The sequence below is a fragment of the Cylas formicarius genome, unplaced genomic scaffold, assembly GCF_029955315.1.
Source record: "Cylas formicarius isolate icCylForm1 unplaced genomic scaffold, icCylForm1.1 PGA_scaffold_6__28_contigs__length_40554024, whole genome shotgun sequence".
NCBI classification, from domain to species: domain Eukaryota; kingdom Metazoa; phylum Arthropoda; class Insecta; order Coleoptera; family Brentidae; genus Cylas; species Cylas formicarius.
In genome coordinates, this window is record NW_026844347.1 from 6254457 (window position 1) to 6281811 (window position 27355).

Below are 27355 nucleotides of genomic sequence, written 5' to 3' on the forward strand. Positions count from 1 at the left end.
TACTTATATTCTTATGACACACGAGTAATGAAACCCTTCCAACAATTCAATAGCTGAAGAGGAGGCATCTTTCATCAAGAAGCCGGTCCAAAAGGACTGTGAATGAGGGCGTAGAGTATCAGGAAGGATTCTTTCTTCGCCATTCTTTTTTAAGACAGATCCTCGCAATTATATACTGCGGGACTATGAATTATAGCACTCGTACTATTTTAAATTGGGCCTCCTTTTGCCGTGACATTTGCGAAGCTAATATTGAACAAAGGGCAACGAAACTTGATTTTCGTTTATCTACCACAGTAGAATTTATGCTCATAGTCTACTATACTTTTTATACTACTATCATAGTGATACTGTTCAACGGATATACCTAAAGTAAACACATTGTTGTGGCATATGATATTGCTATTGCAAAAGTAGCTGGCCAAAAATATCTTTGCAAATATGATTTCATTTTTGACCATTCTGTTTGATTAATGCGTTAAGTTTAAAAGTGAAATTGAAAAACTAAGATGAGAATTTTAGTATTGCTTATTTTGAAATCATCGCGAAATGTTTTTTTTGGAGATGTTGGGGTTTTGCTATTTGGTAATTTTTTATTTGGCGACCACAGTTAAAATTTCGGCGTGTACTAAAGACGTAACTTGCAGGTATATTAATCAGCATCCGCGATTTTCTCACTAGATAGCGCAACGTATTTTTTCATAAATATAATTGAAGACATAGAAGGCAAAATTAATAAAATCTAAATGGAAAGAATTATGAACAAAATTCTTCAATTCGTAGTCCCTAAATTGCATATCCCCCCACCCCCCCAAAAAAAAAATTACACGTTTTTAGGAATAGATTAAAAAACTTGATACATTTTTACATTATCTTCTCTTCTCTAGTTTCCAATTGGAGAAAAATATGTTTAAACAAATATATATTGTACGTGTTCAACACTAAATCAACATATTCAAAAATCATCGGAGATATTTCAATAAATCCTAAAACACGGTACTCTTGTTAAGAGAGAAACAAAACCATCCGGAGGAAAAGGAAGGCATTAAAATATGAAGATATTCAATGCCGCAATTTCCGGACATTTGCGATAAACGAGCCCATTACTGGTGGAATTCGCCTGCACAAACAACCCGAAACCCTTTTTGTTGATGATCTGGGAGGCCAGACGGTTTGGACTTCATGCGGTCGCACTGTCTCCGAGTTCTAGGGATTAAACCTAGTTTTACAAGGGGTGATTTTTCTGCATGCCGTTACGTCTTTCGTCTCTTATTAAACGCAATATCCGCAATACAGTTTCTATTTGCTTTTGCGCTGGCACTCTCAATGTGGTTCTTGTTGCTATGCATGTTTCATGTTTCCAAGTTAAGGTGAACAGAAGTTAAACGCAAAGTGGTGGCGAAAAACATTCGCAGAAATAACCACAATAGCTTTGTTCTGGTTCAACTGACATCGAACCATATTTATATACTATACCTTATTCAATCTTTGGAAATAATTTTGGAACTAACTGGCAACAAAACTTAAATAAACTAATTTTAGTTGAGTTTGTTTAAAGCGAAAGTCGTCGATGACTGCAATAAGGACAGAGAAAGAACAGAAACTAAAAAACACAATTGTGTTATAAAAAGATATTTACTGTTACTGAGTAATTTGTTAAAGTGTTATTTTGATTAATAAACATCTATTATTAATTTCCTATGTTCATTACAATATTTCCCTAAAATATATATCTAAATCTTTTCCTTTCCTAGTAAGGGGCAGCGACTAATATACAGATATACAGGGTGTTTCCTAATTGAATGTCAATAATTATGGGGGTGATTTTTGGGTCCTACTTAAAAAGAAAACTTCATATGAACATATGCTCTAAATGTCTTAACTTTTAAGACACAGGGTGGAAGTTTTCAAAAACTAATGATATTTTTAGATATTTTAATGAAATTTGGCACACATCATACATGTACTATGTATTAAGAGGCATTATATAATGTACCACTTTTTTTTTTAAATACACTGATGGTTTTATCCTTACACTCTCCAATCATTTCTAAAGAAATTCAATTTCTTGACTTTTTTCAATCCGATGTAAGGTTTTCACTTAAAAAAATAAAAACCTCTTTTTTGCATGGTCATAACAATAACGCCAATATGACAGCATGCAGAGAATTATTATCATTATGAATATAGTTCATGCATGACGGCGCGCCTGTTCACTTTAGTGTTGCAGTAAGAGAATATTTAAATCACACATTTAATAACCGATGGGTAGGTCGCGGCGGACCTCAACCATGGCCCATAGGTCCCCAGATTTAAATAGTTCGGATAGTTTCTTATGGGGGCATCTTAAAAGTCTGGTTTGTCGCACCCCCGTTAACACTGTAGATGAGCTGAAGGATCGTATACTTCAAAGAATGCGCGGTAATATGAGGAAAAGAGCTGAAACGTGTATCACTCAAAGTGAAGGACACTTTCAACAACTTATCTAGTTTCTATGTTCTACTTTTTTATCAACAGCCAATTTTGTCAAAAATTATTGATTGTAGGTAGTGCCTTTTTTAAAATAAGAATCTTTTATCATTTATCTTGTTGTTAGGATGTTATGTTATGTCATTAAAACTGAAAAAGTAAAAAGACCAGTCTTCTATTTTTTTTCTGAAATACACTGGTTGGTAATTAAAAACTAGATATTTTGTTTTAGATAGATATTTTATTTTTCATAAAAAAAGTTAGCCAGTGCAGTGGCGACCAAATTAACCAAAATATTATTTGTTGATAGACAGTCAGTGGTACGCCACTGATTCACTTAAAACAATAATTACATTTGCATTCATTTATGAGCAGATTTGATCTTTTATAATATATATAATAAAAATAAAAACTAATTTCTCTGTATGCTGTCATATTAATGATATTGTTATGACGATGCAGTAAAGAGGTTTTTATTTTTTTAAACGAAAATCGTACATCGGTTTGAAAAAAATCAAGAAATTAAATATCTTTAGAAATGATTGGAGAATAATTTTCATTTTAAGATAAATCAGTAACGCACCATCAATGTCTGTCAAAATAGACAGGTGAAATTCCATACGCCGGCCACTGTTGTATATAAAAAAAAAATTTGGTACATTGGACTCTTGAGACGTAGCACATGTGTGCCAAATTTTATTATAATATCTAAATCAAAAAAATATATTTTATTTTTGAAAACTTTACCACCCTCTTAAGACGTTTACGACATATGTTGATATGAAATTTTCTTTTCAAAATGGTCCCAAAAATCGCCCCCTTAACTATTGACATTCAATTAGAAAACACCCTGTTTTTTCCCAAAGACCAAGCTTTTGGGAGTAACAACACATGAGTAAAACATTCGAATAAAACGACCTTTAAAGGTACTTTTAAACGGGCAACATTTTGATTGCAATATTTGGCTACAACACTGACAACTATAGCTCAGCTACAATGTCAACATATAATGCAGCATAAGGCTCGACAGTATATAGACAGAGGGTTTACACAATCTGACAAGAATGGCCAACGAAATCATAAGCTGTGCAGCAGCTTGCGAATAGCTTATAAGAAAATAAAAAAAAAACGATTGTGTATTCGATCTTAATTCAATAGGCGTGAAACATCAGATAACATAATTCTAGAAATAGGCCTTGATAAAAATGTATTTCATAAACTTATTATAGCGTTAGTATTAGTCATTGTATTATTAATAAAATTATTGTATTTAAATAACATGATTCTAGAAAAAAGTCTTGATAAAAAATAAGTTCTTAAACTTATAACTTATTAGAGTATTAATATTAGTCATTGCAGTATTAACAAAATTATTGTATTAGATAACATCATTCTCGAATTAGTTTTCAAAATTATAGCATTAGAGATTGTATAATTAATAAAATTATTTTATTAGCAAACATAAATCGAGAAATAAATTTTGATAAAATTTTATTTCTCAAACTTATCATAGTATTAACAAAAATTATTTCATTAGATAACGCAATTTTAGAAATCTACACCCATTAGAATTAATAATGCAAATATCAATACTAATACAATAACAAATAAGTTTCTATCAAGACTTATTTTTAGAATTACGTTATCTAAAGTTTCACGCCTATTGAATTAAGGCCAGATCCAGGATATATTCTTGTTCTTTTAGTTTAATTTAAGGAACTGAATGTATGGTGAACGTATTTATATGTTGCATATGTTGCATAGATTTCCTTTTCAAATATTTTAAACGTAAATACTAAAAAAACATTGGAGTATGACCATTTCAACATTATTTCTCCTTGTCTTACTGGATTCTGTCGCTTCCCGGCAGTTAACCGACCGCTTATTATCAATTTTTATTATACGAATCTTGCGATTTCCGACTAAGGCAAACGTAGAAAACACGAAAACATTACCTAACGGCCGCGATAGTGACACAATCGCGCGTTTGGCAAGAAGCGTTTACGCTCGACGGGACACCTAAACTTTTCCCGCCAAATTGGGAAAATATGCCGGCACGCGCGTTGCCGAATAACAATTATTAATTTACGCATCGCTTGGCGTTCGCCCCGAGCGAGTGAGCCAAGCCGTTGAATTCAAGATGGTGGATTCGGACCGGTGATCCCGTTATATCTGACCATATGCACATCACTGAGGGGATGATTCGTTTGAGGGACTGTCATCGATAAGAAATTCTTAATATCGACTTCGTCCAATAAAGACAAAAATATAAGCAGTACTCGCTAAGCTTTCATGGAAGTTCTATCATTTTACCCTGAGGAAAACGGAAGAGACTAATAATCGTTCAAATCGAAAGCGATGAGGGATTTTGAAAAAGTTTGCTAATCTTCCAGTTGTGCCATACAGCAGGTAATGTGAACGTGACATAAATTCGAATGTTCTTAAACACAATTTTGCTGAAATGATAAAAAAAAACAGCTTCTGGCTGATTTATTGGTAGTCACGGTTAATTTCATCTTGGAGAAAACAGTATATTATTGCGAACCAAATCCTATAGAATGTATATGGGCGCAGAAATGAAGCAAAACAGAACAGGACGTTTAAAATGAAAGAGTTTAAGCTACAGTTTCATCAAGCCGCGATGACTTTGGCATACCATTTTTGATGAATAAACCCGGGAGTATTACCAGTACTCTACACAACGCAATCATTTTGCAATGAATACAAGTGGCTTAAGAAGTTTTTAGAAGCAACATTTTAAGAAAGACCACTTTGAGTCGAATGATAAATTTAGCCCAGAAATATTATTTATACCTAGCTATTTTCGCGTTATGAGGTACTGATGCTAGTGGTAAACGGACTTCAGTGAAAAAGTATTTTTATATTTGGATCAACGATCAGCATGTACTGTTGACGTGCGCGCGTGGGTCGATAAGTCCCGCAAGGTTGAGCTTCCATATAAATTTTTCTATATTCATTCTTTAGTACTATAATATCGACCATTGACTACTGACATTTCTAGAAAAATGGAAGATTTTTGAAAACGTTCAATTATAAGATTTAAAGGTTTCAAAGCGCAAACAACACACTTAAAGGCTCTTCGCCATCAAATAGGAGACTGCAGAAGTATCAAACAAGCAAATATTGTGCATAAGGTAATGCTGATGAACTTTTCCGTCGATTTATAACTATGGATGAGACATGGATTCACCACTACACTCTTGAAAAAAAAAAACAGTCTAAACCATGAACAGCAACCGATGAACTAACTGCAAACAATGCAAAGGTAATTTTTTCAGCTTAACAAAGTTTTAGCTTTTTGGGACGGACGGATTAACTTTATTAGTGATGTGCACTATGCACATTTATCGGAACGACTGTTCCCTAACCTTAAAAATTGGCGTGGTGGATAAATATTAGAGAACGAAGAAGTTTTTACTGCTGCAAATCATTTTAATAATCATTATAAAGCAAAATCGTTCGCATTATCAGAAACAAATCTTTTTAACATTTTTTTTTATAATGAAGAAGTTTAAAAAATTTACTAGTAATTTGTTGATCAATTTAAAAGCTTTACATGAAAAAAACCTTTCAGATAATGCAGTTTTTATGTCGAGTTAAAAGTAGGAACTTTTTTTTTCAGGTTGGGCACTTATTTTCTTAAGTTACTAAATAGATTTAACGCCAAGTGGTTAGGCCATCCGTTCCGCAGCCACTCCTTCCGCATGAATTTCACTGTGTTTCACTGAGTGCTGCCGATTGATCTCACTTGTGCGGGGCATAAGAGACGAGAGACATGCGTCGAAGAACATATTATTTTTGAGCTCTGTTTCTTTTGTAATTGAAAAGTAAAATAAACAACAATATACAGTCCCTTTAGTCAGTTAGGAGGCCTTAAGCTCTACAGAACCGCAAAATAAACCCAACAGCTCCCTTAGTTTTTAATGTTTTGTAAGTAAGATTCTTTTTGTTTGCGTATAACGTGACTGATTATGTCATATTTTTTAATATTTTAAGAAAATCTGAAATAAGCATTCTGAATTTTCTGCAGTCGGTCACTATCGTTCGCCACACACTGAATCATCATTGAGATAATTTAGCAATCTATAGAACTAATGATAGAACCAATTGTGAATCGTAGGTTAGAATCCTACCATAGCTCTAGATTTTTTGTTTCAGTCTTAAAGTTTTTTTAGATCTTAGATGATTCTTGACATAGTCTACCTGATTTTGTATATATAATATGGCCTACAATATTGGCATCAAGCTTAAAGTTATGAGCTAAAAATACATCAAATATGTCATTTTCACGAAAAGAGTAAGAGTAAAGAGAATCGACAGCATAATTATATAAGTTCCAAAATACAAGGAAAGTCAGAGATGTATGGTAAGAGGAGAGGTCCCAAGAGTAGGATACGCCCTGCGTCACAGAAAGGGTGCTATCCTTGTTGTCAAAGTAAGACTGAATTAATTTGGTGAACATTTCGAAAAAAAAAACATTATTTTAGTATCAACAATATCAAAAGTTTTGCTGTAATCGTGCACAATAAGACAAAACAGTTTATGTCGATCAGTCTGACAAACCAAGTCATCAGTTATTTTAGTTAATGCTGTGACAGTTCCAGACAACCAAACTGTGTATCCGGATAATTCTGTTCTTGAATACGAAGTCACTCATTTATGCAGGCATAGTTTTTTCTTGAACCCTAAGTAGATAGGCTAATGTGCATCGTGTGGAATTTAAAACCAAAAAGAAAAAAAAATTCTTTCCAAACAATAGTTTTTCTCATCAATTCATATGACCATCATAAATTTAAATATCACCACAAAAAATCAGTCACTTTTATCAGTGACGCGAGTTGCTCTAATAATACAGCATCCATTATTCTATTTCTATTTTAACTCGACGTTAGTATCTACTCAAATCGACCGTCCCGTTAGTTTTGGTTAGAAGACTAAGACAGTCGGCATGAATGAGCCGACAATAAATAAGCAAACGGTGTTAGTCGCGCATTCTAACTCTTTCGTATTCTCTGCTCACCCGTAAGAGGAAGCGGCCTCCTCGAACATTTTGCGCAGCTGCTGAATGTCCCCGGGAAACAAGGGAGGGCGCCACTTCCTATGCGCGCTACAGACAGACAGACAGAAAATAGGAGGACGGAAAAAACGACAACCCGCTACTCCAAAAACTTCGACGATCTCTTCCTCTATACGCAGCTGCCTCGAATCGCGATTACCAATCTCTCAAAAATTAGTGAAGGGGAATAGACCTTTTAATCGCGGATAATCTATTATTTGCACAGTTCGACAGTTTTACTATTTACAAATCTCCTAGTCAATTGTTGATGAATCGAACTTGCCGAAGTCTCGCCAATCATCCTCCGTTCTTCTCAAGTATATAAGCAGCTGCACTGTTTAATGCAAGCTAGTTTCAATTAAGCTCTGAAGAAGTTCGATTCCTGAACAACCGGAGCGTGTAGATTTGTAAATAAGAGTAATCAAATAAATTTGATATGTGTAAAACACTATTCAAAGAAATTCGCGAAGTTCTTCATAAATTTATCCACCAAATAGAAATTGTTCCAACATTTTTCGAATTTGTAATGATGAAAACTGTTTGAATAAACCAAAAAGTAAAGTTATCATTACAAAGCACCGTCATAGTTTGGGGCTTTTAAACTTTTCTTTTGACATCCTTAAAAATTGTTTACCCTCTTGTTTAACCAATTTTTTTCCGCTTTATTTTTCTTCTCTAGAAAAACCACCAAAACACCAAAACATGATCAGCAGCAACGATATTTGCCTAATTCTTGTATAATCTTTATTTGGCTGTACAAAAAATTGGGACTTACTAAATAAGGAACTATTACGAATAAACTAACCAGATAAATTGACTAAGCGTGTTGCCATGGCAAAGCCAGTATGTTTCGTCGCGAACTTCATGAAGAAATTCATAAATTCATTAACAGTCAGCGTGAAACTAGTATCAGTGCTGCGAACTTTTGGATGTGTTGTGCTATATTATGCAATTATATGTTAAGTTATTATTATGGAATAAACAAATAAGTAATGATAATAGGAAAATTAAAATAAATTCTTTAATAATAATAGAAATCGAAAATAGAAAAAGGAAAAAAAAAAGAAAAGGCAATATTCATTTATATAATAAATGAATAATAAGAATAAAAAATAAATATAAAAAAATGAAGAGAAATTTAGATTTCCTTATTTATTTATTTAACTTCTTTTCAACGGCAACCAAATTAGGAAACAATTTGATACGATTCATTAACTCAGGGATCTGATCGAAAACAAAATAACTGCAGACGCGACATTAATGTCCGTCGAAATTTGGCAGCCGCGATTCGCAACACCCGGTATAGCGGCAACTATATCCTCTCCCTTCCCTCGCGCGAACAAACCCTATCGTGTAAGTAGCAGGCGACAGAGGAGTCCAGAAGAACAAGGGGGAGCGAGATAGGCGTTTTTATCAGCGTATGGAGAGTCAAGCTGAGAGGTGGGAATTGCAACACAGAACTCTTACCTTCGGAGTGCTTGGGGTGAGATTTCGCTCTCTTCGCTGAAATCACTGTCTATGTGCATACGACCGCCCTCGGTCGCTTTCAGGTACGACTCCCGCCGCACGACCCTGTCGTCGTCGGCTGAAAATGGCCGAAAAACAAATGACGCATAAACTTCGGAACGTCGCTTGCAAAATTTTTACTCACCTAGGTTAGTATTTTTAATTCTTCGTTTAACCACGACAGGTCTGTCGTCTTGGTTAGCTGCAAGAAATTAGCCGAGTGTTAGTCGGGCACCGTTAGTGTTAAAGCAGAAATCAGACGCAATGGCCATGTGAAAATGTGGACGGGAACAAATCGAAAGGAAAAAGTCGTTGAGTCGATATACGGCGACAAATTCACCGCCTGTATATTCTTATATATGTTAATGCGTTGCGATTAAGCATCATATTTTCAGCTTCTTCTTGAAAACGTTAAGATATTTTCCTTGTATTTTTATTGACTTATTTGTCAAGTTGTCAAAGATGTCTGGAGAAAACTAACCAAAACTTATAAGGCGAATCAAGGAGTAACACTCAACGACGAAGAGCTAATGTCAAAAATCAAAAAAATAAAAAACAGCAAAGCACACGCAACAGACCATGTTCCAAACAAACTTTTGAAATATACCAGACCTGAGCGAAAAGGCTACATACATAAAACAAAATTTTAGAAACATCGGAAATACCTACAGAATGGCACAAAAGCACAACATTCAAGATAGTATTGAAAACAAACCCAGACAATTATCGGGACATTACGCCCTTGAATGCAAATATGAAATTCTAAACACACATGACTTTAGGTGAAATAGATCAACGAATTACGCCATATTCATCATCAAAGAAACGAAAAATTCAATACATCAAAGTATTCCGACATTATAGGCATAACGATAGAGAAAGAATCGCCAGATACAGTTGCAAGAGTTGTCGGCAGTCTCAATGAGAATAAAGCAACTAAAGTAAAGAACAGAGATAATTATACAAAAAATATACCAGGGGGCATCAAACAGGGGGGCAGCCTTGGCAAATTTCTGTTTAATCTTTTAATGGGCAGAAATTATCGAGTGCTATGCCGATGCCATTATTGAGTAAAAGGAAGATCTCTAAAGACAGCTAAACCAGCCAAACGATGAACATAGAAAAAGCATAACCTCATAACAAGCAAGGAGCCTGTTGTAACTTAGGCAAACGACAAAACCCATAAACTGCCCCAAATACAGGTGATGCCCTCGATAAAAAATCAATACAAAACAATGAAAGTGAACCTGCTTATATTACTTTTTAAGGGGGGCAGAGGAAGGAAGGACTGAATTCCACATTGATGAAAGATAAAGATGTGAGTCGTGCTTAAGTGTTTTGTTTAGAAATTTCAATAGATTTCTTGGGCAGAAAAATGGATAACATGCAAGAATTTTAGTTTAGTGGAACAAGATTTGATGGCCGGTTCCATGATGATGTTCGGCAACTGCTGCTGAGTTGTTTTGTCGTAGTTTTAAAGTACTTTGATGTTCTTTTAGCCTTATTGATATTTTTTTCTTCGCTCTCTGCAATGTATTCCGCATATGCATGATATGCTATAAATTTCTGCTGCAAACGGACACGTGGTAAGTGTGCTTCTAACATTGTTTTTAAGAAATTTTGATTTGTGGTAAAGAACGACCAGACTCGTAAGTGTGTGGTTACTATAGGACCTATTTTTTTACAGAAACAAGATCTAAGGTGCACAGAATTGCCTAATACTCTCCCAGTAAGTTTAAAAAATATTAGTTCGCAGAAACGATTTATATTCAGCACTAAAATAACAGGTTAATAGTAGAATAGTGGAATTATATAGCTTAAGCGACCTTTGTAAAAATTTATAAATTGTGTTTGACGTTATTTTATTTCGTGTTTCGTTGTATCACCGTTAGCAATAAAACATATTTGTTATTGCTCTACACCGTTCAGAAACAGAAATTGTAATTTTCTTGCAGGTGGTGGAATGTGTCACCCATTGCTTAGTTTGAAGGAACTATAGCTTCGAATTGAGACCCATAGTTGCACTGACTAACACTAGCAGGAAAAAGTGCTATTTAATGCCATATTCATCAATTGGCCATTGGTTGTTGAACCAAAATTCACCAATAGCATTTTATATATTGTCAAAAACCTCAGATCAACCAATAAATCTGGGCCAAAAATGTTTATCATAGCGGTTAAAATTCCAAATTTAAAATGAATCAACGATTTTCTTCTCAAACAAACGAGACAAATTAGCCGGCGAGGGAAAAATAAAAACATCCAAAACTGAGTCGTTAGCGGAAGCAAAAAAAAAAAATTCAAAAAAAAATTAAAAAGTAAAAGTTGGCACACTGAAAACTCAAGACTCACTGGGAATCACCACCGATAACCGATTGGGATCGCGAACGGATTTGGGATGATGGGTCCTGACGGGCCTCCGAGGTCTGTCCAGGTCCAGGTCGAGCTGCGTGGGCCTGACGGGAGGGGCTGGAGTAATCGACACTGTCGGCACGGCCAACTGAATTTCCACGACGGGTTCCGGGATCAGGGGAGAGGAAGGCGGCAGGGGTGGGGGCTGGGGGATAGTTTCGCTTGGTCGGCTATCTGGAATTCCGTTTAGGAACGAAGCCGTATAGTTTGTGTAAGTATAAAGTGGGAAACTAATGGCGCGTTACCTTTGGAGGTGTTGGTGTCTTTGAGAGTCCCTATCCACGATTCGGCGGAATTGGACCGAGGCCTGAACGGGACGGGTTCGCTGTTCAATAAATCTGTAAGAATGGTAAACGAATTTTAGTTGCCTTTTAAATGAAACCGTTCGTGCGGGCAAATATCAATAAAACTTTGTGTAAATATTAGTACCAGAAAAACAATAAATAAAACAACCGATGCGTTTATCAAAAAATCTACATATTTTTTATTCAAAAAAATGGAACTTAAAAACACGCACGGGATTTCTTTACTACAAATCTCAAAAAGTGGTAATATATTTGAGAGTTTTTACTATCAATAACTGAATTCGTGAACCCTAAACTAATTAAGAATATGGATTACGTTTTACAAAAAAAAACATAGAGTTAAACGTTTCGAAAACCTTCCCAGCCTATGACTTATTTTTGATAAATCGTATGCATCTGGTCCTAAAACACTTAATGTTTCCTATAAGGGAGCATCAGTTATTTTATTTTGATATAAAATAAAGCACAACATTAAAAGTAATTTTCGTATAATGTTATCCGATTTAGCATTAAAAATTGAGGTGAGTTTCTACAAGGATCTCTATTTTTTAAATTTATAGTTTCGGAAATCATTCATAGTGCGATATTTTCCTATTGTAATAACGCTATAACATGACTGTTAAGTTTTATTACTAGTTGGCCATGCGAGCGAAAAGTAGTCACTTTCTAAAGACCACATGTTTTTATATCAGTTTGACAAGAGTTCTCAGTCATTAATTTATTATTTGATTTTCAACTTGATTTGAGGGAGTATGGTGTTTTAGAATATAAGAAGTTTAACTGATACAAATAGGATTATAAATTACATAACATATGTAACTATTATATTTACATTACACATTTAAGAATAAATAAATAAAATTCTAAAAACTTAAAGTAAATGTTAGATATCACCGCTATCTTCAGGGATAGAAGTTGTGTATATTGTGTATAATTCTCTAACTGCGTCCCCTACACCACCAGTTCACTTTAGAAATTGAATTTCGTTCCTAATTCAATTTTTTAGAGCTCCAGTATCACGGCCAACTAATAACAAAACTTAACACCCGTATTATAGCATTTTGGAAACTATAAATTTTCGGAATAGGTAAGCTTATACAAAGTCATCTTAATTTTTAGATTTAAATTAAATTAAATTTAAGATGATAAAAAATAGAGGGTCTTCCGTTTAAAAAAAATTAGTTTTTATGCTTTTTACCATTTAATTTTTGTACTTAATTTTTGCTGACCTTGAATTAATCCAAAATATCCACTCAGAATATGATACTGGACCTCTTTCCAGAAGGAATCAATAAAAAATTTAAGGTAAATGTAAAAAAAAATTAAATATGTTCTATTTCCAATAAAAAAGCTGGTACCCTAGATAAACGGAACACCCTGTAAATATAAATACTATATACACAATTAGGAATGAATATTAAGACGTCGAAGAGTTCTGAAAGTATGAACAAATGTGAGAAATTCTGCCTTCTCAATATTCAATGACTGCAACTTCAACCATTTTTTATTACAATTTCATGTTTCACTCCGAACAACAATTACTAGCGTCTGCACAGCGAAATTCACGCAAAATATACGCGTCATTTAATAGAGGGGCAAGTATTGTCCCCTGTAGCAATAATATTTTTTCCGCTTTTGACAAATTGATCTCCAATATTTGAAGCTAAAAATCATATAACAGTTATTTTTGAAAATCCGCAAATTCAATAATTTAGAATAACCCTCGGAGAAGAAAAAGACATAATCTCTTTATTGTTAACTGACTTTGCTTAACTAAAAGTTTTTTAAATTAAAAATGGACAGTGCGAAGTGCGAACCAATAACTTAATTTTTCTGCAATTAAATTGTTGTACTTCGCGTCGAAACCTAGACAAGAGAACGTTCGAAAAGTCAACCAGCGAGATTTTACTACGACTAATAAAACAAAACGCTCACGGTTACACCGATCGTGGGTAGGGTTAGTTCTAGCGAGACACGCAACAACGATCGCAAAGCAGTCATAAACCACACGTTTTAATAGCATCCACACTAGCTGTAGTTACAGCGATGAGATTGTCCCTAACCTGTTGGTCTAACGGACGATTCCTGGACCGGAGGAGGACAATGGATAAACTTACTTCCGGTAGAAATGATGACGTTGCCGGAGAGTCCGCGATTTCCCAAACCAGAGAAGAGCAGTTCGTTGATGCTGCTAGCGCTAGTGTTGCTACCTTTTGGGCATGGTGTGGTTTACACAGATAAATTAAACTTCTTTAGGATCTTAAGACTTGTATGAATAAAGTGTCCCAATTGAGAATTCTTATCAAAACTCTTATGGATTTTTTTAAAATTTAAATTATCAGTAGTTATATTTTTGGGTTATGTGGAAATAATAATCCACAGCACGTATGTTTCAGAATAAGATGGATGGGGTCCTGAGAAGCACGAAAGTTTACAGATTTTTTTTTGTTACAACTTTACTTCTTTTTTACTTAACATGTAACTTTTATATACCTTTTCATATCAGGTCCACGTTCCGTACGCGGCTGGTAAAAAATTGTTGTGATAAAAAAAGTTCTTTTTAAACCAAGTAATGATTCTCACTGTTAGGAATCAGCATCTCGTTCTGAAACAACTTGTTAAAATTGATAAGAAACCAATCCTTATGAAAAAAGTCCATACAAGTCTTCTAAATTTTTATTATCAAAGATATTGACTGTTGAGGTTTGGAAAAAAGGGTGAGAGAAACACATAAATTTGACACATAAAGTACAGATGTATTAGAAAAGTATAGTAAATATTAAATATTCACGAAAATATATAAAAAGTTATTAGTTTTCATTCATTGTTTATGATGGATGTAAAAAAGTATTCGTTTTTTGTTTTAATCTTTTACGGTACGAATTCTTAATTTTCGAATTCTTAACTTACACGGTTATCTTCTTTAAAGATTTCTTATTATGTTTTCTGAAAATGGACAATATCTAGAAATGGTTCGGGTTAAAATAAGATTTTGAAAAAATAAATGATTTTCCTTTTTCTTTGTAACTTCTCAAAGTTTTGTTATACTAGCCAAATGGAATTACTGTCAATACTTACTCCGTAGACATGGAAAATTATTTAAACATATACAGGGTGTTTCAAAACAAATGCGAAAATCTTAAATCCGTGTCTCTTTGTTTAAAATTAAGGGGAGTATGTTATATAAAAAAACTATTAGAGAGATATCGCTTAACAAATATGACGAAAAAACAAGGTTTTTATTTTTCATATTAAAAAAGGGAAATAGTACAAACTATTATCAAAACACCCTTTTTGTGTTTTGTTTTATTGTGTTATTCATTTAGAAACTTTTTTCCCCAGTATTTTTTTTTATAACTTTACCGTTAATTGTGAATACAAAACACGACTAATGTAATCAAAAATTAATAAGCTAATCATTTAGTTGTTCAACATTTAATTAAATTATGATGAATTACACACATGCTGAAATGGTAGATATATGTTTTATATATGAATTGATGATGATGATTAGTTTCAGAAATGTTAATCAATCAATTAATTTTAAAAATGTAATTGTTTAGAAGAGAATTGATAAATGTTGGTACAGCACCAAACTATTTTTTTTAAATAATTTTTTATTACTTATACATTATTTTTCCGATATATTTATATCGCGATATCTCCTTAACAGTTGACTTTTGACCCAAGGTTTATACAACACACTACCTTTTATTTGAAACAAGAAATCAAACTTAAATTTTTCGCATTTGTTTTGAAACACCTTGTATAAATAACCGTTTGTTAGATTGTGTCGGCCCACTGCATATAATAAGAAGTAATTTATTTCTTTTCGAGAAATTGAAAAAAAAAAAATTAATAACTTTTAACGTTAAAGCTCAACAGTAATTTTTTTTAATACAGACAATTAACAGATCTTGTTGACGCTTATATTAAGATTTTTCATTAAAAAAATTGTTTAAAGAATATATCGGTGTCGAGATATCGTGTGTTAAAATAAAAGTAAGGAAAAACGAATTCAACCAAAGCTAATTTTTCTATTATGTTTTTGTGTTCGCAGCTTTGATAAAACAATAAAATTTAAAGTCCGTCCTATTTGCAGGTCTTTATTGCAATTTTTCGCACATTTGCAATTTTCCATGCGCAAATTATTTTAAAAAATAACTTCGCTTCGGGTATAATCCGGTAGGCACCTGTCGGAAAAACTGTCGATTTGCGCATGCGCAAATAAAAAAAATTAGATGATTTCGAACGAGACGCCGTACCTGAGCTGTCCAGCGATCTGCTGTCCTTCTGGATTTTCCTTATCGGCACCGTCGACGCCGGAGTAGCGGCGTCCCTCTTGGTGACGTCGGTGATGGCTTTGGTCTCATATTCGTGCGCGCGCTCGCACACGTTCGGCACGAGTTTCTTCGAACTCAGCCGAGCGAGTTCGCTGCGCGAAAAATCGGTCCGGTTATCATCGGAACCGGTTTCGAACTCTTTCGCGCGTTTGTGCACCACTTGGAGATTGGGGTACATCCTGCAAAGGAGTAAAATTTAACGAACCGAACTGCGACTGTAAATTTTGAGGTAACAGTGACCAACATGTGTACCCCGAACGATTTGCTGAGAGGTTGAAGACATAATAATGGAACACGTAGGGCAAAACACCCAATAGTTAGCGCTTACCCAGTTATTGGCATCCAATATCTAAAAACCATTTTTTGTGCAGATTTCAAGACACAGTTTTAAATAAACCTTACATATTATAGCCAAAGTTATCAAGTGCAAGTTGGAACGTTTACAAATGTTTGCAGTCATCATAAGTAACTTTCGTAACTTAATTTGTTTATTAGAATTGAATTTTCAATATAACTTATTAAATTTTATTACAAACCCATTATTAGTACCTTTGCCAGTAACTGGTTAACATTAAATACAATCCATACCAGTGATATAAAATTTTTTTTTAATCGTTATTCCATTTAAAGTTTTATTCTTTTTGCAGAAAATCTGAGCAAATAATTCGAAAAGTTAAACACAATTATAAATACATAAAGTCATACGACGAATAGACGCTTCACAATGCTATTGAAAAAAAAAGTACCTACGAAGTACTACATGCGCTTAATATGAAAAATATTTTATGTTGTCTTACTTGCTTATTTTTATATTGTAAGTTGTCAGTATAATTTTGTACCTGAGTCATTTAATTAAACACACTCATCTATTAAATTAAAACATTAAAATTTTGCAGTTATTATGGCAACTCCAGCATTTTTTCTACTATTAATCACCAGAACTCAATGCCAATAACAAGGATATTTAAAATTCAAATAACTATAGAATTATACCAACAACTGAAAAAAGCAATACAAATTACGTACCACTAATGGGGTGTTTTACCTTAGTAGATAAGAGTCGTTTTGATAGTTTAATATATAGTGTCACCATTAAAGTTCCAATCATATGCGAGAATTTATCATGAATTAACAGATTTATTATTTTTCTATACATCTCTGAATTGTAATAAAATCAACTAAACTTTATTTAGCGTTAAAAAGCAAAAACCATACTAGCCTTGATTCAACTTCGACGATTTCTATAGGTGCACTTGAAATCGATTGTTTAAGATTAATTTAAACACTTTATTAAAGTATCTAGTCTAGTCTCTCTAAGAAATATGATTCCTATTTCTTAAATTATGGGGTATTAAGAAAAAGTAAGTTGCAGAAACGTGAAAAATAAACTAGTTGTTCGTTTTTTTAGAAAATCGGCACATTTGTTTGCGAAAACAAAAAAAAATGATTTTTTTTTAATTTTGACATTAAAATTTGCAAAAACTGCTTTTTTTATGCGTGATTTTATTTTGCTGTTTAAAATTAATTGAAACGTCTAGTGTCCGGTTGACTTTTAATAAATAAATACAATTGAAAGAATCTGAAAAATGTATCATCTTTTTAAGGTCCATAGAATAAACCGCAAAAGAAAGAATTTAAAATGGCAAGACGCTGCTTTTTTTCGGTCGACAGTTTTTCTTGTCGTTTATTATGATAAAACCGAGAAGAAAAAAAAAGCGACAGAAAAAAAGACAATATGTAAGTGAATTGAAAGATAAGTAAAAAATGTAACAAAATTTTGAAGGTCCTTAGAATCAACCGCCAGAAATCTTAGAAAAGATTAAATTGGGAAAGAATTTAAAATGAAACGGAACTGCTTTTTTTTGGGTCCTTGCTCGTCAGTTTTCCGCATCGTTTACTCTGATAAAACCGATAAGCAAAAAATCAAAAGGAAAAAAATCAATATAGCAGTGAAGCGAGAGATAAGTCCAAAGGAAACAAAAGAAATAAATAACGGTTTAAAAAATAAAGCAAAAATCCGACCAGCAATAATTAGACATGAACAATTGCAAAAATAAAAGAATGAAACTAAAACAAAAAAATCGTTAACCAAGGCAAAACAAGCAATGAGTTAAGAACAAGAGCATGAGAACGAAGAAATAAGAAAACCCAAAATACACAAGACACGCAGAACAGCAAGACGTGGTATAAAATTTGGTTCAGAGGCATTTGAACTACTAATTGCCTACAACCGTATCTTTTTTTTCCAATGTTGCTGCTTTATTAAATCGATCACGTTCAATGCCTAAAATGTTTTCCACTCGATAGACTTTTGAAAGGAAACAAATTAATTTGATTTAAACTTTTGTATAGGGTGGACCGTTTATTGTGGAATGACATTTTACCTCAGAACCTGTCAAAAATATTAAAAACCAAGTTGTTTAGATTTACTTATACTAGCAAAGTAGTATACTGTTATGTACACAGTGCGTTTGTATTTTCGTGAACAATTAACTAACTATAGTAAAAATTAAAAAAAAAAGTTATAAATGATAAACACTGTAAAAATACTATGAGGGCAACAATTGTCCAAGATAACGGCGAACCGTGGAGGAAAAACAAAGTTGAGACAAAAAAACAGTGTTAAAGGAATAATTAAAAAAAAAGACTTAACATTTTCATAGATTCATTTTTAAAATTTCAAAACAAGCCACTAATATTTAGCTCTATTAAAAAAACAACTTCAACCGAAAAAATAGATATATTTAAACTAGTCAAGAAAGATAAGATTCAGATTGTACACGAAATATTTCTAAAAGTTCCGAAAAATTCAAAATTGCCTAAATATATATAGAGTGTTCACGAAAATACAAACATCCTGTACAATACAATATTTTAGTTTCCCTTTATTTTTCAAATTTGAAATATCTACTTAGTGCTCATATCAAAATTCTTTAAAGTTCTGTGTTTTATTCAACGTTTCGATCACAATGTGGATCTTTATCAAGAATTTTAGTGCTATTTTCAACGAACATTATGAACATTTTTACTTTGATGCTTATGTTTATTATATTACTATACTTTTTATAAAAATAAACATCAAAGTAAAAAAATATATCAATTATTTTATTGTTTGTGCTTATTCCTATATTACAATATTGATAAAAATAAAACAAAATAAAATATAAATAATAATAAAATAGTAAGATAAGATTCTTGATAAAGATCAACATTGCGATCAAAACGTTGAATAAAATACAAAAATTTAAGGAATTCTGATATTATTGAACAACCGCAACTCAAAAACGACTCAAGCATTACATATTTCTAAAGTACAATATAAAATATCCATTTAATCTCTAGCCGAACATTCTCTGATAAAATGAAGCGAAAAAAAAAAAAAAAAACGCGAAAAAAACACTGAACATTTCACGTCGTTACTAGCAAACTCACGTTGGAAATAAGTACGCCAGAATGTAATTGACTACGGTCCTGCGAAAGGAAAGAAAGATAGTGAGAAAAGTAAGGGTCGACTTCAAAATAATAATAATAATAATAATAATAACGCATGCCTTTTATCATCGACGGCTTCGAAATCCGGAGGCAACGACGCTTCTCTCGCCATTTCAGTCGCCGTGGTGGCAGTCATCCACTCCTTGGGAGAGTGGGCAGACGTGTTGGGGGCGGCTACCGCAGCCACGCCCCCCGCCTGACCGTTTAGTTGCGCTCCGACGCACTCCCTCTCCCCGTCGATGTCGTTCTTGACGCGCGCAAAGTTCTGATTGGTCGGTTTGGGAGAGCGTTGCTGCGCGGCCGCCTCGTTGGGGGGCGGCCAGACCGCCCGTTCGAGCTTTTTCGGACGTCCGTAGAACTCACGACGGATGAGCGCGTGCTGCGCGGGACGACCGGGCGTGCGCAGAAACTCCTCCTTTTGTTTCACGCTCTGCCGGAAACGGGACATTATCACGGAGTCGTCCATCTCGTGGCCGGTCAGGGTGGAGTTGGAGCCGAACGAAGCGAGGCTCTCCTTGCTGCCTAAAACGCGACGAGTGGCTTAAAGCGCGGACAGTTTTTTTAAGAGAAATAAAACAACCCCATATGCAGGCGAAATAACGAAGTTTAGAAAAAAATGTTCAAAGGATTCAATTTTGTAAATTATATACTTTGCCACATTGACGTAGCAGTACGTAGAAAGTTTTTTTTTAATATAAACTTATTTGATTGATCCAGGATAGGTGAGAATCAGAATAAATACCTAGGCTCACTAAAAGCCTTATTTATATCCCTACAAGAAAACATTAGTAACTCTGTTCTATTGGACTTCATTAGGTTAATGGTAGTAAGCTTCTACCCTAACAATGTTACCGTTTCAACTACTACTTAATACTTCAAAATTGTTGCTATAAGAAACAGCAACAGCAGTATCAGCGAAAAGTGGGATAACATTTGAAACAGCTCTACATTCTGAGGTATGATTAATAGTCCAACCGCTGATTGTTACTATCTGAGTTCTATTATTTAGGATTAGCATATTTTTAAGCAAATTTGGGGGCATAAATGGAATTCTCATCAACAATATCCGAAACGCGGAATAACTTAATAGCAAAAACACTAGAAGGTCTAGTAGCAATGAATATCATCCATCGAACAATCAATAAGGGTCCAGTCACCGATAGCAGTCAAGGCAATGACGTTAATTATCGCACTGAACAAATCTTTAAGAAATGAAATAATTTCTAGGGAATTGCAGCTTTAACAACAAACTCAGAAAGAGGATACGCCAAGTGCTACGTATTTTCAGTGATTTTATATAGTAAGGAAGCGTGAACGCTAACAGAAACACCATCCAAAAAATGAGTGTCTTTGAGACGTGGGCGATTGCCAGCTACTACCAGTATCGGACACGATACGAGAAGATATCGGGATCAGAATTACCAAAGTGGTATATAAAAAAAAGCAGCACGCCATACTGAGCAGAAACCGTAAACTAATTTGAAGGGAATAAAAAACGTTTCTTCTTTTTTCCATATTTCTGGTTCGACCTTCACGTTCTTTTTGGCCGTTCACGTTCATTATCTTACGGGCGGATTTTTTCTTTCTGACGATACAACTTCTGTCTCCTATTCTTTCTTGCACTGTGGTCTGTGGCAAACAATATGTGTCGTTGCTCAGGTGTCCCATACGTAGATTATTAATTAAGGTCTCCCAAATATTCCAATTCCCTGTTAGAAGTGCTAGCCAAAATACAAATTTAGAGTAATGGGAAGGGTTGTGGAGATAAAACGCAACCTTTTCGGACTCCTCTTTGTATTGTTATTGCGTCCGCTACTACATCCTCAACACGTATTTCTGACAATTGGTTAGGGTAAATATTTTTGGTTTAATGATTTTTAACTTTATAAGGGGTAGTACACCATCAGAACGATGCGTTTTCATAAATTAATCTCTTTTTTTTTTAAACCACAATGATGCCATGAGATAACTTCTCAACCACAGCATAACTTTCGATATGAGAATGTTAATACATTGAATTGAAATTTACAAAATCCCAACCCGGGTAAAGGAAATAAGAGTTGAAAGATGTAAAAAAGGCATTAAAATTGTTTTTATAGTTTTGAGGAATTCAACATAAACATTGATATATAAATGCTCACAGTTTGTTTTAATGTCTACCGGTGAAGTGTTTTTTTGTATACGGAGTTTATACCCTTTCCCTGTTCATCCATTTAATTTTTTGTTGTATTTTTTTATAATTTATATTTATTGTTAAAAAAGCTAGCCAATAAACTAGATTATACTTCTACTGCTTGGACTTCTGAAGCTATTCGTGGCACTTATTATATATAGTATATCCTTTCATTAACCACAGTCTCGATTGAGATTTAGATAAATGGCTAAACATGTAATTTTTGTTATTTTATCACTATAGCACTCTCTAGCACAATCTGCTCCAAATATTTAACATTTCAAGTGTTAACCTAGATAAGTGTACATACCATTATCTAATTATTTGGTTTCTAGTTGAAGACGATGCAACCTCTTTTGCATTTTTTTTTTTTTTGATTTTATATTAGTTTACAATTTCCGCACAGAACTCTGGCTTACCGCTTCGATCCTAAATATGTCATTTTAGGTGTTAACAGAAGATGATCAATTGAGTGCACGAAACATATACGTATTGACGTGCTTTTTATATAAAAAAAGGATTTTTATAGTAAACTGGCGTGAAAGAGGACAAGGTGGTACTTGTCTCTTGAGTTTACAACTCCAATTCGAGAGATGGGCCATTTATGGAATTTTTGATTTAAAAAAAATTAGTCCAACTGGACGACTATGACCACTCCACATAACACCCATAAATGTGAATTTTTCCATATTTGAGCTTAATAAACAATTGGCAAGATTTGGCAACTTGGCACCACCTCTGTCATTATTCTTCCCAGCTAAAAAATCTACCAAATATGCATTTCATACCAAACCTTTGAGTCCATTTTTCCTCAAATAAACAAATGTAAAAAAAAAATATTAAATGTGCGAAAACAAAATAGTGGTAGTATTAATTTTTCAAAGAAACTTCCACAGGCTAATGTAATGCTTTTTACAAAACTTCTGGATTCCTCCTGAAACAGTTTCGGGGGCTACTTACTATCCGCAATCGAAGAGGACAAACTGCTCGTGCTCTCCCTACGCTCAACGTCCATGCTCAATCTGCAGTTCGCGTTCAACATGGTGCCACTACCGTCCTGACCCGGGGTAGAATCGTTACCGGACGGTAAATAATTTGGTTTGTACATCGCCTTCATGTCGTTAATATAGTAACGATCCGAAAAGCCGCCGTCCGACGAGGCTAGAGACTGGGCGCCATGGTATTCCGTGCTGGACAACAACGTGCTTCCTTCGCTGGCCCTGCGACCCATCTGCCCCATTTTTTTAAACAGGGGCACCTGGGGACCAGCCCGCGATTTTTGACGCAGTTGTACCTAAATAAAATAAATATGGGTCTTTAGGCTAGACAATACTTTCTTTTATAAAGTTTTTTTTTTGGAAAACAAACTGTTTACTAGTAGAGTGAAATGTTTCATTAACACTACAATTTTTTCTAAGTTGCACAATTTCTCTATATATACACAAAATCAATAACCATTAGGTCTAGGTAATTTATAAATTCTTGCTAAATAATTAACAGAATTAAAAAAAACAATATAAGTTCCAATTTTCACAACGCTAAAAAATTCTGCTCAAAATAAGTTCAATGGGGTGTTATTAAGATCGAACTGATGATTGTTAATTTTCAAAGCTTAAGCTTAATTTGTACTCCTTACTTTGAAAATTTAACATTTGAAAATCTTGATTGAAGCTATGATCATGTTTTCTTAAATGAATTGCAGAGTTGGAATCAAATCAAAATAACACATCTACTTGTTTAGTATCTTAGATGTTTATAAGGAGAATATATAAATCAAACCATGGGTCTTGTGGGATATCTGTTTTTTTGAAGTTTACTTATAGGAGTACAGAAGTATATTATAGTATATATAGAAGTTTAACAGTTTTTTGGAAAAATTACATAAATCAGATTCTTCAAAAGGAAGGTTTGTAAAAAAATATTTTGGACACGGGGACACACCCTTGCAATTAATCAATCAATGTACAAGAATGCTTATGGGATAATAATAAGAAGCAAACTATTAATTTTTTTTGTTTAATTCTGAAAGATCATCAATGAATCTTAGTGGTAACTTAATGAACTTGTTAGTATTGCGTTTGCTATGAAGGTTATTTCTATGTTATTTATCAAAAACTCGTTATTTTTTAAGTAATAATAAAAATGACATTTCTTGGATCGATATTCCCAAATATATTTTGTTTTGCGCGACTAACCTCATTTGGCTGACGGATCTCCGCGTAAATCTCCTGTGCGTCTCGTCTGCTCGGCTGCAGCACACTCTCCGCGCTCTTCTGGTGACCGATTTTGCCTTGGTCGGGGTGCGCGACCCTGGCACCCTGCGGGACCGTTCCCGGGAAATCGTAACCGCAGAAGTAAGGCTGGTGCAGGTAGCGCCACGATGCGGCGTCCACGCGAAACTTCTCCGGGCCCTGCGCGGCCGCGCGTTTTTGTTGCTGCGCAATGCGCTGCGTCAGAATTTGCTGCGCGCTAGTTCGGTCCACGGGACCTTCAGGATACGCTTGAGGTTGATTGGAAATCGGATTGTAGGCGGTGTCAGGGAAAAACTGCAATGCGAGTTGGATAATTTTTAGCGTTTTTTTAGTTATTTTAGTAAGTGTTCAGCCTAAGCCCTTTGCGCATAACTAAAATACTAACACTAGTGAATGCTAAATCTTCTAATAAAACTTCTGCGTAAGACATTTATTTCTAACAGAACTTTTTATCTCTAATTTCGAAAATCATCCTGTTAGTTTCTTCATGGCGTAATTGAAATTGTTTTGAATTCTACTTTGCACCTGCTTATTTACCGTTTGAGGGGACGGAGATAAAGAAGGGACATGAACATTGACTGATGACTGATTCCCATTTTGGCGAAAGATGAAACGACCAGAGTCGCGGTTAAAATTGTTTGGTTGTTTAGAGATTTCTATGTATTCTCGGATTTTTCTTTGGTAGAAAAAATGATTGCATGCAAGAATTTTTGTTTGGCCGAATAATATTTTTATGTCCGGTTCATGATTGTAATAGGCAACTGCTGATATCTGATATTTTTCGTCTAATCTCGACAATGTATTCTATGGACTCACTAATAAGATTCACAAACCAGATTTACTCCTTCGACCTATTGACAACTCAATTGGAGGAGCAGCCCCTCTATATTAAAATCGTTATTCCTGAAACTCTTGACACTATTTAAGATATATTAAAATCCGAGAATCTGGAATTAAATTCCCAATTAGAGAAATAAAACCAAAACTATGAAAACGTTACGTTGATCATATTTTTGTTATTTAAACTCTGTGCACTATAACATGTCTAACCATTGAATTAGAAAATAATAACAATCTCCTATTTTTGGATATTCTTATAAATACAAAATCAGACCGAATATTGGGTCATTCATTTTACACGTACACAGACCGACACCACAGTGCATTGTCACATCATCATCCGGCCCAGAAGTAATCGGTTTTCAACTTGCTTGCTCTACCTCCCTCAATTAGTATATCAGCAGGTACTGAGTAGAATGCAAATGCAAAATGATTATTGGAGAAATAATTTACGCAGAAGGAATCCATAGCACTTGTAAATAGTACTACAATAGACTGTAGAAGTTTCTATGAAAATATTCCAGATTAATGGCTTTGTATCCACACTCAAGACACGAAATGCAATGATAAATCATATTAACAAGATAATCCAAATTAAATGTGAGGAAAATATACCAGAACCTCAGTTTAATTACTGTAGCGGACTGGGTACAAGAGAAGCCATTTTCAGCCTACAAGTTCTGATTAAAAGATTCAGAGATTCACGTGCTTCTTAGACTCTTCTATGGCACTTGACAACGTCAAATATGATAAGCTCATAGAGCTGCTTCTTAAAATAAATATAAAATATGTGCTAATAAAACAGTTATCATCGTAAATGACTGCATCGAACTACAAAGACTTAAGCAAAGTCGCTGTAAGGCCGAAATCTCAACACATCCAAGACTGAAAGCATGGACATCAGCAAGGCACGAAGACCTCTGATGCAAATCGTAAATAAACAACTGAACAATAGAACAGATAGCCACGTATACATACCTGGTAAGCCTAGAAACTCAAAACTCCCGAACCATATTTAGCATTAACATTTAGCTAAGAATATGTGGTCGTATTCTTTCGATATGCTACATCGATCACATTACAAATACAGAAGTGATGCGGAGAATTGGAAAACGTAAAGAAGTGGTTTTTACAATAAAGAAGAGAATAATATCTTTACCACATCGCAATTAGTTGTCTAGAGAAAAGTCGACACCATGAGAAGACCGCATATTCGTGGATGCATAACTTACAATGAGAAATGTACAATAGTTTACAATGAGAAATGAAATGTTATAGGATTATCTAATATATAAATAGAATAGATAAACAACGGAGCAGTTATTGATAGATGACTTGAAAAAACTTTGAGAAAGAGCTAAAAACGAAGTTTTTGCTAATTTTTTTTTGCGGAAGATGGATGGAATTTTGATTTGGAGTATATCGGAGAACCTCTTAAACAAGCGTACCCTCTGAAGTACGTCCTCTTCTTTTGGCACGACGAGCAGATGGAGGTAGTCGGGACTGCTGGCGATCCGATGGACCACCTGTTGGTACGTGCTACTAGCAGTTGGCACCCCGTTGACGGCAACGATGCGATCGCCCCGTTGCAAACCCGCTTGTCTGGCGGGACTGCGTTCGCGCACTTGCTTCACAAAGATGGTGTCCATAGGGGCGAGCAGCGCCCCACAAGCTGCGTGCCTGCCATCGTCTTCCTGCGTGTACACGTGTCATGGTCGAACATATATCAATCTTATCAGACACTTTTTATAAAACTTCTGGATGGCTTCTTCAGTTCTGTTCAGTCAAGCTTTGAAGAAGTAAACAGGATGATGAGCGACACGTTAGCAAGATCGAGTTCAGAAGACCAGAAGTGTTATAAAAAGTATTATTACAGTGTGGAAGATTCTTAAAAAAACATCATATCATACACTTACAGCGATAGACTCTGGAGGATAGACGATGAAATGGCGTAATGTGAAACCGAAGCTGTCCGCATGGCGTCGGAGGTAGAGACTCCTTGGACCCCTGCTTCCGCGCGGCACCGAAACTATCCCGGGTGGATTGGCCTGGAATGAAATCAAAAGCGACGGGATAGATATAGCTTATACCAAATAAATAATAAAAATAATAACTCTTTAATGTCTAACGGACAAATTGTGGGCAATTAAAAGACAATGTTTTAACACACAGGTTTTAGAGAGAATTAAACATACTTAGATAAATATAATGACAATCACAAGTAAATTATTTAACAATAAAGACTATATAATATGGACCTGTGACTGCGCCAGGCTATGAAGAAACAAATATCACTGACCCTTTTGGTATACGTTAACAGTCTTTTTACATAACTTTATACTGATGACGAATAAATCCATCCTAATTAATTCCATGACATCTGCGAAAGTGCTTTCCTTGTCGCAGTATTGAAAAAGGTAGTTACTTAAGGTATTGAAGTAGTTCGGACCAATCTATAAGGCCATTACACATGTTTAATCATCTAA

The 27355-nt window shown here is 34.4% G+C and overlaps 1 protein-coding gene across 8 annotated transcripts in view; it reads right to left on the bottom strand.

The window, feature by feature from the left end:
* LOC132704149 (rho GTPase-activating protein 21-like) overlaps positions 1–27355 on the bottom strand; it is a 293818-nt gene that overhangs the window by 69177 nt on the left and 197286 nt on the right. For 3 of the 8 annotated variants that reach the window (XM_060673962.1, XM_060673968.1, XM_060673970.1), the window contains 13 exons: positions 26786–26917; positions 26318–26563; positions 23973–24323; positions 22738–23071; positions 19664–20126; positions 19545–19583; positions 16035–16291; positions 13833–13979; positions 11710–11802; positions 11405–11638; positions 9198–9254; positions 9014–9131; positions 7511–7597 (listed from right to left, as the gene is read on the bottom strand). In XM_060673962.1, the coding sequence (XP_060529945.1) occupies positions 7511–7597; positions 9014–9131; positions 9198–9254; positions 11405–11638; positions 11710–11802; positions 13833–13979; positions 16035–16291; positions 19545–19583; positions 19664–20126; positions 22738–23071; positions 23973–24323; positions 26318–26563; positions 26786–26917 (2558 nt within the window). The remainder of the gene's footprint in view (positions 1–7510; positions 7598–9013; positions 9132–9197; positions 9255–11404; positions 11639–11709; positions 11803–13832; positions 13980–16034; positions 16292–19544; positions 19584–19663; positions 20127–22737; positions 23072–23972; positions 24324–26317; positions 26564–26785; positions 26918–27355) is intronic. The other 5 variants (XM_060673964.1, XM_060673966.1, XM_060673967.1 and 2 more) reach the window with 5 other exon arrangements.